The sequence below is a fragment of the Mustelus asterias genome, chromosome 2 (genome assembly GCF_964213995.1).
Source record: "Mustelus asterias chromosome 2, sMusAst1.hap1.1, whole genome shotgun sequence".
In the NCBI taxonomy this organism is placed as follows: domain Eukaryota; kingdom Metazoa; phylum Chordata; class Chondrichthyes; order Carcharhiniformes; family Triakidae; genus Mustelus; species Mustelus asterias.
In genome coordinates, this window is record NC_135802.1 from 158,696,291 (window position 1) to 158,709,953 (window position 13,663).

At 47.3% G+C, this 13,663-nt stretch overlaps 1 protein-coding gene across 1 annotated transcript in view; it reads left to right on the plus strand.

Moving 5' to 3' along the window:
• Window positions 1–13,663, plus strand: part of lars2 (leucyl-tRNA synthetase 2, mitochondrial) — a 91,253-nt gene that overhangs the window by 42,445 nt on the left and 35,145 nt on the right. The window contains exons 12-17 of the mRNA XM_078199672.1: window positions 1,871–2,154; window positions 5,407–5,505; window positions 7,747–7,884; window positions 9,285–9,388; window positions 11,560–11,742; window positions 12,892–13,061. Coding sequence (XP_078055798.1) covers window positions 1,871–2,154; window positions 5,407–5,505; window positions 7,747–7,884; window positions 9,285–9,388; window positions 11,560–11,742; window positions 12,892–13,061 — 978 coding nt within the window. The remainder of the gene's footprint in view (window positions 1–1,870; window positions 2,155–5,406; window positions 5,506–7,746; window positions 7,885–9,284; window positions 9,389–11,559; window positions 11,743–12,891; window positions 13,062–13,663) is intronic.

Consider the following 13,663-nt stretch of genomic DNA (forward strand, 5'->3'; position numbering starts at 1 on the left):
TGTCCTTCTGAACTCCGGTAAATGCGGGTCCAGTCTGCTCATTCTTTCCTCGGAGGATATTCCTTCCATCCCCGGGGATTAGTCTGGTGAGTCTCACTGAACCATGTGGGATCTGACTCCTTGGGCTGAGAAGGTTTATGAGGTTGTGTCTGTTTGAGTGGCTTGATCAACACGTCAAATACTGGGCAGACATCTAGACCTGAAACTGAGGCTTCGGCCCAGGTTTTGCGTTGAGCTGTGAAGCAACAACACTTGCCACTGACTGCTTCCCAAATCTAGTGATCTCTTTCTCTGACGCGGATTGCCCTTTGCCCGTTGTTGGTTCGAATCTGGAGCCAAATTAAAGGGATCTCCAGGCATCCCAACAGTCATCAAGCAGGGCTGGCAGCTAATCGCATTCAAGTATTCTCATAGACAGCAAAGCAGGGGTCAAAAACCACTAAATCTCCTCTTGGATTTGGGTAAAAGCTAAAATATCTCAAACAATTTTTTTTTTAAATGAACAGAATTTCTTAGAATTTTGACATTCGCCAAATATAAAATTGTCCTTTTCAGGGTCAGAGAGAGAGTTTATCAGTAATTCTGAAATTAGTTCACCGTTAAAAATCTGGTTACTTCTCATTCAACAAAATGTAATTTTTTTTTTCACGGGTTTTCACAACAACACTAAGAGCGTATGGGTGGAAGCTGTCACCTATTCTCTGATTATTTATTTCCCCTGTTGATTGCAATCTGAGGGGAACCTCCATCACGCTTACTCTCTGCAGAAACATCGAACCACTGACGATAGCTTCTGGATTCCTGCGGTTAACTGCACACGTGCAGACTCCCGGAATGGCTGTCAGTTTGAGGAGTAACAGTGAATCATAGAATCCCTACAGAGCAGGAGGAGGCCATTTGGTCCATCGAGTCTGCACCGACAACAGTCCCACCCAGGCCCTATCCCCGTAACACCACATTTGCCCCGCTAATCCCTCTAACCTACGCATCCTGGGACACTAAGGGGAAAATTTAGCATGGCCAATCAACCTAACCCGCACATCTTTGGACCGTGGGAGGAAACCGGAGCACCCGGAGGAGACCCACGGGGAGAATGTGCAAACTCCACACAGACAGTCACCCAAGCTGGGAATCGAACCCGGGACCCTGGAGCTGTGAGGCAGCAGTGTTAACCACTGTGCTACCGTGCCGCCCAATGTTGGAAGTAACGCCATCATGCCTCCTGTGGTCATTAAAACCTTTTGGTAATCGGTGGGGGTTAGAAAGCAAATGGTGGGGAGGGTTGGAATCTACTTTGTGGCAGCTACTGTCAATTATTTGTAATGAATATTCATAGATTCATAGAACCTACAGTGCAGAAGGAGGCCATTTGGCCCATCGAGCCTGCACCAACAACAATCCCCCCAGGTCCCATCCCCGTAACTCCACATGTTTACAGTCTTAATCCCCCTGACGCTAAGGGATAATTGAGCATGGCCAACCAACCTAATCTAATCTGAATGTTTTTGGATTGTGGGAGGAAACCGGAGCACCCGGAGGAAACCTACGCAGACACGGGGAGAATGTGCAAACTCCACACAGACAGTGACCTGAGGCCGGAATTGAACCTGGGTCCCTGGCGCTGTGCAGCAGCAGTGCTAATCACTGTGCCACCGTGCCGCCCCATATCCATACACTATTATGAGAAATTAACTGTTCCAGTAGATCATTAGTATTGAAAATAAATGAAACTTTTGGGAACTGGTTTAACGTTTCTCTACCAAGGTTTTGTCAAACGTTCGAAAAAAGGTGTTTATCAGAGCTTGCTTATTAATGGCAGATAAACAAATGTAATAATTTATTATACAACTCGGACTGTTTAAATTTTCAGTTCACAGGACTTGATAGACAATCGGCAACACAGGCCATCTTGAAACGCGCAAGGGACCTTGGAATCGGTGGCTACCTTACAAGCCCAAAAATGCGTGACTGGTTAATATCTCGGCAGCGTTACTGGGGCACTCCTATTCCCATTGTCCATTGCCAGTCCTGTGGCACCGTACCTGTCCCTTGCGAAGACCTGCCTGTGCTTTTACCCAAGATTAAGTCACTTACAGCTAAAGGACTTTCCCCACTAAGGACAGCTTCTGAGTGGCTCAACTGTACCTGTCCTAGGTAAGTCAGTTATTTATGCTTTAATAAAACTGCTGCAGTAGTCCACAAACTAGAACGTGCCGAATCTGTGGAGAGAGAGATGTGCCAGAGTTAACGTGTTAGCTTGATGCCCTGTTGTGACTAGTTTTTAATCATAGAAATCATAGAATCCCTACAGTGCAGGAAGAGGCCATTCGGCCCATCGCGTCTGCACCGACCACAATCCCACCCAGTCCCTACCCCCATATCCTTACATATTTTTACCCGCTAATCCCTCTAACCGACATATCGCAGGACACTAAGGGGCAATTTTAGCATGTCCAATCAACCTAATCCGCACATCTTTGGACTGTGGGAGGCAACCGGAGCACCCGGAGGAAACCCACGCAGACACGAGGAGAATGTGCAAACTCCACACTAACTCCACATTAATGAGAACTGCAAATGATTTTGAAAGGTAACTGATGAGATAATCAAATTAAAATTGTGAAGTGCAATAAATTCCAGTGTGAGAATTCACCAATTATTTCTGTTGGCTTTTCCTCGCCAAGCATGGGAAAGTGACTTGTTGAGTTTTAGTGACTGTACTCAAATGGAAAAATTTCATCAGCTTGTTTTGCAAGAGAAAGAAGTTGAGTCTATTTCGGTGTTGCCAGGACTGCACTTTTGTTATTCTTTCACGGGATGTGGGCATCGGTGGCTGGACCAGCACTTATTGCCCATCCCTAATTGCCCTTGAGGGGGTATTTAAGAGTCAACCACATTGGAGTCACATGTAGGCCAGACCCAGTAAGGACGGCAGATTTCCTTCCGAAAGGAAATTAATGAACCAGATGGGTTTTCACGACAATCGACAATGGTTTCATGGTCATCAGTAGATTCTTATTGTTCCCAGGTGCTTGCACGGATATGAAACAAGCTGATAAGGTTAATTCTTTTACACAGAGATCAGTGCAGCCAGTTAACAACAGAATCAGGGGGTACTTATTGTCTCCATGGCTACCTTGCCTTTGTAGCGTGTCGATGCAAAACAAATTTTTTTAACCATCATATTCTAACAGTGCTGACCAAGGGACAGGCATCTTGGGTTCAATAATCAACATTTGATGCACCAATTCTGGATTAGATTTACTTATCTTGACGATGGGGTTGAGAGTAAAGTTGTGAAGTTGCAGTCCAGGCAATCTGCCACTCGTGTCCAACTGTGACTGGTGTGAATGAGGTACATCAGGGAGTAACTATTTCCACTGATGGCTGAGTCCGTAACTAGAGAATATAAGTCCCAAGACCAAAAGAGAAAAGGGGAGGAATTAGATTTTTTTAAAATTAGGGTGGCACAGTGGTTAGCGCCAGGGACCCAGGTTCGATTCCGGCCTCAGGTCACTGTCTGTGTGGAGTTTGCACATTCTCCCCGTATCTGCGTGGGTTTCCTCCAGGTGGTCCGGTTTCTTCCCACAGTCCAAACATGTGCGGGTTAGGTTGATTGGCCATGCTAAATTGATTCTAGAGTCAGGCGGATTAGCAGGGTAAATATGTGGGGTTACGGGAATAGGGTCCGGGTGGGGATTGTGGTTGGTGCAGACTCGATGGGCCGAATGGCCTCCTCCTGCACTCTGGGGATTCTATGATTGTGTGTTGTTAGCAATTGGAGGGCCCTACCAGAAGCAGTGACAACTTGTAAAAAGATTTTCAGATGAAAAAGACCCGAGCTATAGGGGAAACGGGGCTGTAAATAGCACTCTGAGAGCTAGCACAGCAAGGAAGGGATGAATGGCTCTGGGTGCTGCAAAATTCCACGATTCTAGACCGTTAAACAAGAATAGAGTGATTCAATAGTGAAGAAGAGGAGGTGTCTCAGACCAAGATACAGTAATGTTTTTCACAAAGTTCCAATGTTAGAATCTGAAGCAGTAAGTTGTGGTGTTGTCACTGGATTAGTATCCCAGAGACCCGGGTTCGAATCCCACCACGGCAGATGGTGAAATTTGAATTTGTTAAAGGTGACGGCCATGATACCATTGTTGTAAAAACCCATCTGGTTCACTAATGTCTTAACCTGGTCTAACTCGGCAATGGCCAAACAAGCCACTGAAGGGCAATTGGGGATGGACTGGGATGGACTGGGATGGACTGGGCCAGCAACACCCACATCCCATGAATGAACAAAACAAATTCTCCCATTAAATTTCACGTATGCAGAAAATCCCATTGTTTCAAAGCTAATCCTGGGAGACATTTCAGTGTGGAGGGGCGTGTTTTGGTGACATCAGCCCCTTTGAGAATATTGCCCAGTCTGGTTTGCGTGTGGTTGGCCAGGTTTCCATAAATCCTGTTGTAAAAGCAAACTCCAGGTTGACTCCAGATGCCCCTGTCGCACGGACCAACATTTTTCAAGACAACCATGTCTACTCGTCAGTGGCTGTCTGACTGTTAGTGGTGCACAGCCAATTCGGTACCTTCCAAGAGCCAGCACAGCAACGATGGGCAAAAGTTGCTGCTTGCCATTCAGCCCATCATTGCTGTGCTGGCTCTTGGAAAGTGCTATTCAAATCCCCCATTCCCCCTATCCGTAGAATCCCTTCAGTGCAGGAATCCATCTTGACTGTAAAGAGCAGATCGGTTTACACCGGAGAAGTGAGCAGTCACCTTCCGAGTTACTAATGCTACAAAGTAGTTACAACACCAAATTGGGCTATTGGTCCATGATGGCGTTATGCTGCGTGAGAACCTCCTCCCACCCTTCTCCATCTAACCCCATCATTGTATCCTTTTATTCCTTTCTCCTTCTCATTTATCTAGCTTCCCCTTAAATGTATCAATGCGAGTTACCTCGATTGCTCCTTGTGGTAGCAATTTCCCCATTCTAAGCACTCTACTGGTCGAAGACATATTTTTCCTGAATTCCCCAGTGGATTTATTAGCGAGCAGCTGATATGTGCTGCAGCTTGACGCTTCCTCCGGATAACTTTTTGGGTTCTGATGGAAGATCGTTGACCTGAAACTGTTTCTCTCTCTCACTCACTCTCCACAGATGCTGTCAGACCTCCTGAGTGTTTCCAGCCCTTCTGGTTTTGATTTCAGATTTCCAGCATTTTGCTTTGGCCCAATCCCTTTAGTTGGGCAAAGTTGCTGCTTGCTGATGGTGCTTGGACCAGGATAGCTCGTTATAATGTTTAATTCAGACGGCGGTAGTGTTCCACGGAGGTTTAATCACCTGACTGTTTGTTTGGTGCTGGATGTCGCAGAATCTGTAACTCGCCTCTTCCCGTACAGATGCAAGGGAGTCGCCCAACGAGAGACGGACACCATGGACACCTTTGTGGACTCAGCGTGGTATTACTACAGATACACAGACTCTCATAATACTGAAAAGTAAGTTTGAAAGTGACTATTCTTACATTTTTCTTCTCCCTTTTAATAGACTCACCTAAACAATTGGGTGGCACGGTGGCACAGTGGTTAGCGCTGCTGCCTCACAGCACCAGGGACCCGGGTTCAATTCCAGCCTCGGTCACTGCCTGTGTGGAGTTTGCACTTTCTTCCCATGTCTGCGTGGGTTTCCTCCGGGTGCCCCGGTTTCCTCCCGCAGTCCAAAACTGTGCGGGTTAGGTTGATTGGCCTTGCTAAATTGACCCTAGTGTCAGGGGGATTAGCAGGGTAAATATGTGAGGTTATGGGGATAGGGTCTGGGTGGGATTGTGGTTGGTGCAGACTCGATGGGCCAAATGGCCTCCTTCTGCACTGTAGGGATTCTATGATTATTCTTGGGTTAGCGGAGTTGGCTGAAGTGATGCCAACAGCACGGGTTCAATTCCTGTCCCGGCTGAAGTTACCCAAAAAGGCACCGACTTCTCAACCTGGTCCCTCGCCTGGGGTGTAGCGATCCTCGGGTTAAATCTCCACCAGTCAGCTTTCCTCCTCAAAGAGGGAGCAGCCTACGGTTCTGGGACCCCGACGACCTCACCTTTACACTCACTCCTGAAATTTTCAATAGACCCCCCCCCCCCGAGTCTCGACTGCCTGTTGGGAGAAGAAAGTTCCAGATTTCCACTACTTTGAGGGACTGCTTCCTGACATGGCCCTTGAATAGCCTAGCTTTATGCCCACCCGTTCTGCAGCACCCCACTAAGGGTGGGAGTGGGGGAGGGAATAGATTCCAATGCCTCTACTCTTATCAAATCCTTTAATTGCCTTAAACGCCTCAAGTGGGCCATCGCATAATCTAAACACAAGAGAATGCATGACTCTGTCTACCAGCCTCTAATTTAACCCTTTTGTAGATTCTAAGGTGTAGTTTCCAGACCTTGACCAGGTACTGCATACACAGTCTATTCAGAACTCTATACAATTGCAGCATAACTTCCACCCTTTCAAATTCCAGCCCCCTCCCCCCTCCCCCACCATCCCGGGATTTCCAGTGTTTCCTTGCCTTTTATGCATTGAGTTTTTTTTTCTTTTGCATCCTCCGAATTTATCACTTCGTAGGAACAAATAAATCTTAATCGTGCCAGTATGATAACGGTGGCACAGTGGTTAGCGCTGCTGCCTCACGGCACCAGGGACCGGGGTTCAGTCCCTGGCTTGGTCACTGTCTGTGTGGAGTTTGCACATTCTCCCCGTGTCTGCGTGGGATTCCTCCGGGTGCTCCGGTTTCCTCCCACAGTCTGAAAGACATGTTGGTTAGATGCACTGACCGTGCTAAATTCTCCCTCAGTGTACCCGAACAGGCGCCGGGGTGTGGCAACTAGGGGATTTTCACAGTAACTTCATTGCAGTATTAATGTAAGCCTACTTGTGACACGAATAAATATAAAATTTAAAAACAGTACTACAGTTCGCTTTGACACGAGGCGGGGTAACTCGCTTCATGTGCTGAGAGTGGAAGTGTCTTTTATCCTTGCCCGCTGGATCAGGGAAGGATGTTTAGGGCTAATTTGCTTCGGGGATGGAATTGTGAAGTCTTAGCAATTGGGGGACAGCCATTCACTATTAAAAATTACTTTCGTTGAGGTAAAGGGAATAAAATGCCACCTTTTATCCATGTGGTTGTAATTAAGTGTCCCACATGAAGGCAGTGTTGGTATCCTATAATCCCATATATGTTGCAGGTCTTTATCTGGTTGCTTGGCAACCCAGAAAGATGGGAAGTGGGGAATGTGCATATTATTTTCCTCGACCAAGGATTAAATATTCTGCAAACAGTTGACTGTGTGGAGTTTGCACGTTCTCCCCATGTCTGCGTAGGTTTCCTCCCACACTCCGAAAGACGTGCAGGTTAGGTGGATTAGCCATGGTGAATGTGTGGGGTTGTGGAGATAGTACCCTGGGTGGGATTGTGGATGGTGTAGACTCGATGGGCCGAATGGCCTTCTCCTGCACTGTAGGGATTCTATGTCCAGGTTTGGTGGATTAGCCAGGGTGAATATGTGGGAATGCGGGGATCGGGCTGGGGGAGAGGGCCTGGGTAAGATGCTCTGTCAGGGAGTCGGTGCAGAACTCGAGAGGCTGAATGGCCTCCTCTGCACTGCAGGGGTTCTACGATACAAGTAGGCCCAAAAACAATGCATCTGCTGTGAAAATAGTGTCAATCACTGTCATTCACTTGTTTTGAAGGCCTTTTGACAAGACACTAGCGGACTTCTGGATGCCTGTAGATCTGTACATCGGAGGGAAAGAACACGCTGTCATGCATTTGTACTATGCAAGATTTCTCAGCCATTTCTGCAATGATCAGAACATGGTGAAATACAGGCAAGTATCTCCACTTCAGAGGAAGCTGTAACAAGCAGTTGTGTAACTGTCTTTGTGCTCCCTCCACTCACATTGTCTGTATCTTTAAGACCTGGTTGGTTGTAGAGATTCGCATTCTAATCAGTATTCTGTAACTTGATTTTGTGTCTCTGTGCCCTGTTTGAGAGCAGATTTCCACTCCATCTGACGAAGGAGCAGCGCTCCGAAAGCTAATGGCATTTGCTACCAAATAAACCTGTTGGACTTTAACCTGGTGTTGTTAAAACTCTTACTGTGTTTACCCCAGTCCAACGCCGGCATCTCCACATCATAACTGTGTTTGTGGCAGAGATTTACATGGTGTGTAACACAATTATCACACTGGCTCACTGGAGTAGACTTTTCCTGTGCATTTTTTTTTTTAAAGCACCATGCGCCTGGGAGGTTCCTTGGGTTTGTTAACGGCTAATGTGTTATTCCAGTGTAGACAAAATGTACAACTGGCATTCAGCTGCAGTTCCGGGCATCTGCCCCAAGGGGGTGCAAGTGAGCTGTGTGTGTGTCCTCCAGTGTCCTCCAGTGGGAGAGGTTTGTTACTGCAGTACCTCAAATCCCATTTATAGCTGCTGGGCCCTGATGTTTCCTCTGATTTATCTGGTAACATACCCACCTGACAGGTATTTTGACCACGGCCATTGTATTTCCCTTTTTTTTGTATTGGGATGTTTTAACTGAACAAAATATGCATCAGAACCTTTTGGGACCACCTTTTGGGCACGGTGGCACAGTGGGTTAGCACCGCTGCCTCACAGCGCCAGGGACCCGGGTTCGATTCCCAGCTTGGGTCACTGTCTATGTGGAGTTTGCACGTTCTCCTCATGTCTGCCTGGGTTTCCTCCGTGTGCTCCGGTTTCCTCCCACGGACCAAAGATGCGCGGGTTAGGTGGATTGGCCATGCTAATGTTGCCTCTTAGTGTCAGGGGGATTAACAGGGTAAGTACATGGGGTTATGGTGACAGGGTTTCAGTGGGATTGCGGTCGGTACAGACTTGATGGGCTGAATGGCCTCCTTCTGCACTGTAGGGATTCTATGATTCTGTTTGCCCTTAATGATTATCTGGTGGGAGAGCTTACATTTGGTCACAAGGTAACACGTGCAGCTATAAAGTATCTCCAAGTGCTTAGTATTTCACAGTCAGTCTGCCAAGCTCAATGCTCACTCTGTGGTGCCTGTCGCTTGAAGTTGGCCTGTACTAGTCGGACGGTGAGGCTTTTGTGTTCAGTAGAATAGCCACCTTGACGGCTCCGGAATGCTTCACCTGCAGGGAGAGAAACAGTAAGTGCCATCCGCCAGTTGTGCTTTGACCATTTTAATATTTCCTTTTGCCTGATCTGTGCCCTCCATTCCTTCCTGTGTGCAGGGAACCGTTCCGCAAACTCCTGGTACACGGACTTATCAAGGGGAAAACATTCCGAGTGGCCTCGAGTGGCCAGTATCTGAAGAAGGAGGAAGTAGATTTCAGTGGTAGGTGGCCATTGAAGTTAAATGAATGGATTTGGGAAGGATTCCAGTGACAATCAGATGGATGTAAAGGAGGAAAATGCCGCTATTTGACTCTAAACCACAAGCGTGTTTGCTTTTTATTTATCAGTGTCACAAGTCGGCTTACATTAACACTGCTATGAAGTTACTGTGAGAATCCCCTAGTCGCCACACTCCGGCGCCTGTTCGGGTGCACTGAGGGAGAATTTAGTACGGCCAATGCACCCTAACCAGCATGTCTTTCAGACTGTGGGAGGAAACTGGAGCACCCGGTGGAAACCCGCGCAAACACGGGGAGAACGTGCAGACTCCACACAGGCTGTGACCCAAGCCGGGGATCGAACCCGGGTCCCTGGAGCTGTGAGACAGCGGTGCTAACCACTGTGGTTACATCTATTTATCTGTAGTTACAGATAGGTACCAGACACACAGAAATCATAGAAACCCTACAGTACAGAAAATGCGCACACAGGCTTTTCAGGTTACTATCATTGGGGCTGTCTTCATATCCTTCAATTCTGCAGTGGTTATTAAATGTAGGATATTGTTTAATACAAAGTGTGTTACAGGACAGTAATAGACTGGTGATTCATATTTATTCATCTGAGCCCCTAGCTGTGTATTGCTCTGTCCGTGCACTCTGGCCTCTTCTTCTTCGCCTGTGGATTAATCTGGGGATTATTAAACCAGTTGTTTTTTAAGTTTTGCTTCTGTTTTTACAGGGGTCTGGAGGCAGTCTGATCCGAGAACTTTGTGAAATGTCAGACTCCGACCATCATTTGAATTGGAGTGGTTTAACTAAAGGACATATAATAAGAAATGGGGGAGCGCACAGGATAGAATAGAATAATACAGCACAGGAGGCCATTCGTGCCATCGTGTCTGTGCTGGCTCTTTAGTTAGAGCTATCCAATTAGCCTCAATCTGTTGCTTCTTTTCCCCCACCCCAAACTTTTCATCTGAGTATTTATCCAGTTCCTGTTTGGAAGTTACTATTGAACCTGCTCCCACTTTCCTTTCACTCTTTTGGGGTTTTGCCAATGGGCTGGAGATCAAGTGGACTTTATTCTGGCCACTGGTTAAAATGATGTGCACAGGGTATAACTTTCCCATTGCAAGTAGGCCCTCAGCTCTCGGAACAGGCGACCTTTACTCGTACCCGAGTTAAAATGGCGGGAGGGTCACGGGAACTCATTGAATGCAAATGCCTCCCACTCTGGCTACCACTGGAACCTCACCCCTCGATTTTCCCCGATCCACACCCAGTACTTAGCTGAGTTAGAATTGGTGCTATACAAGGAATGAGACTGTGCTGTATTGACGATAGATCCTTATCCTCCTCCTCCCCCCCCCCCCCCCCCCCCACCCCCACTTCTTATCTCCCATCCTTAGTGTCTGCTGCTTCTAATTCCATAAGACATCGGAGCAGAAGTAGGCCATTCAGCCCATCGAGTCTGTTCCGCCATTCGATGAGATCGTGACTGATCTGATATGATAATCCTCGATGCCCTTACTGATTAAAAATCTCAACCTTGAACATACTCAACGACCCAGCCTCCACTGCCCTCTGCAGTAAAGAATTCCACACATTCACTCCCCTCTGAGAGAAGAAATTCCTCCTCGTCTCCGTCTACTGAGGGTCTGGGTCCTTCCAGCCTGCTCCACCATCCTGTAAGATTGTGACTGACCCTTTGACATCCGCTGCACTATCCCATCTCCCTTCATTCCCATAGTGTCAAAAAACCTTTCGATCTTTGTCCCGAATATTCTCAACCACCGAGCTCTCTGGGATGAGGGAATTCCGAAAGATTCTCAACTTTTTTGAGTAAAGACAATCCTCCTCAGTTCTTTGTGGGCGTCCCCTCATTCTGAGACTTCCATTGGCTTCTCCAGCGAGTTGTCCTGTGTGATTTGAACAGCAGCAATCACGAGTTTTAATTAAAAGAAAAACTAAAATGTACTTCACTTTGTGCCAGTTTTCCGTACAGATTTGACTCCAGTTCACATGGTCTGTTATTTCTTGAGTCCAGCGAGTGGACCCGATCGGTTTTATCTGGATAAAGTCGGCATCGCTTTTGGCTGATGCACAGACACATCTGGAAATGAAACGTGATGCAAGTTAATTTTACTCCTCCTCCTTCTGCCCGCGCCAGGTCCCGAGCCAGTCCGTGCCAGAACCTCGGAGAAACTGCAGATCACCTGGGAAAAAATGAGCAAGTCCAAGCACAACGGCATTGATCCGGCGGAAATGATCCGGCAGTATGGGATTGACACTGTTCGCCTGTACATCCTGTACGCTGCTCCTCCTGAGCAAGATATCCTGTGGGACATCAAAAGTAAGTGACTGAGCTCCTCTGCTTCAAGCCACCACATTGTGCACCCTTTTTGATGCAGTTGGGTGTGTTGACTTTGATGTGGAGATGCCGGCGTTGGACTGGGGTGGGGACAGTAAGAAGTCTCACAACACCAGGTTAAAGTCCAACAGGTTTATTTGGTAGCACAAGCTTTCGGAGCGCTGCTCCTTCATCAGGTAAGTGGCGGGGCACCTCACCTGATGAAGGGGCAGTGCACCGAAAGCTTGTGGCTTGTGCTACCAAATAAACCTATTGGACTTTAACTTGGTGTTGTGAGACTTCTTTTACTGTGTTGACTTTGGCAGCACAGAAGGCCATTCAGCCCATTGAACCCTCATGCTGGAATGCATTACCGAGGTAGGGGATGGCATACTTCTCCATTGCTTTCTTCCCCCTTTCCCTATCTTTTCTGGGATTGATTTACTAGCTTTCAGGTCTGGATTGGGGGAGTTTTCCAAACCTGTGTGTTAACATCCTTCAGCTTGAAAGCACAAATAAACCCTCCACCCCAAACAAAAACTGGTGGTACAAGGAGAATGTTTTGTTGAATGTGGAAGCATCATTTAAAGAAAAGCACTAAGGGCAGGTGTTGACCTCAATTTGGGTTAGCTGAGAGAGAACGTCGCCCTGATTTTATTCATTGGCATTACTGGCTGGCGAGCATTTATTGCCCATCCTGAGTTGCCCTCAGTGTCTCGCTCGGCCATTTCAGAGGGCAGCTGAGAGTCAACCACATTGCTGTGGCTCTGGAGTCGCATATAGGCCAGACCAGGTAAGGACGGCAGATTTCCTTCCCGAAAGGACATTAGTGAACCAGATGAGTTTTTCCAACATGGTTTCATGGTCATCAGTAGATTCTGAATTCCAGATTTTTTTAAAATATTGAATTCAAATTCCAATATCTGCTGTGGCGGGATTCGAACCAGGGTCCCCGGAACATTAGTTGTGTTTCTACCGAGGGATTTCTCAATGTTGACAAAGGCGAGTTGATGCCCTTCCCTCAATGCTCTTGATCTGAGTGTCCCGCTCAGTTCCAGAGCATTTAGGGATGGACAACAAATGCTTGCCTGGCCGATGACGCCCGCATCCCGTGAAAGCATTTTTGAAATGTTTTTCTCCTTCTGAACCCAGCGGACGCCATTCCTGGTGTGTTGAGGTGGCAAGTCCGTCTTTGGGCCCTGGTCACCAAGCTGATTGACGCTCGGAATGCTGGAATAAAGCCCAGTCCTGACCTGCTGACCAAAAAGGAGAAAGAGGAAGCCAAGAAGATATGGCAGAGCAAAAACTACACGATATCACAGGTAAATGTGTGCGCCTGGTTAGTTCAGGAAAGCTGCCATTTTATACAGTTAGTCTGGAACATAGGACGGCAAAGGCATATTGACAAGTCTCTCTTTCACAGGGGCAGTCCAGTTGCTTTGTTCCCTCTGTTTAAAAAAAGTTATTGGACCAAATCTTCCATTCTCCAGATTGCCAGAGAGAGGATTCTGACACCTGTGTCAGACTCCTATTTATTGACTACAGCTCAGCCTTCAACACCATTATTCCCACGAAACTCCTCTCCAAACTCCGTGGTCTGGGTCTCGGCTCCTCCCTCCCTCTGCAACTGGATCCTGAACTCCCTAACCCACAGACCGCAATCAGTAAGGATGGGCAACAACACCTCCTCCACAATCATCCTCAACACCGGTGCCCCACAAGGCTGTGTTCTCAGCCCCCTACTATACTCCTTATACACCTATGACTGTGCGGCCAAATTCCCCTCCAACTCGATTTTCAAGTTTGTTGATGACACCACCGTAGTGGGTCAGATCTCAAACAATGACGAGACAGAGTACAGGAAAGAGATAGAGAATCTGGTGAACTGGTGCGGGAACAATAATCTCTCCTTCAATGTCGACAA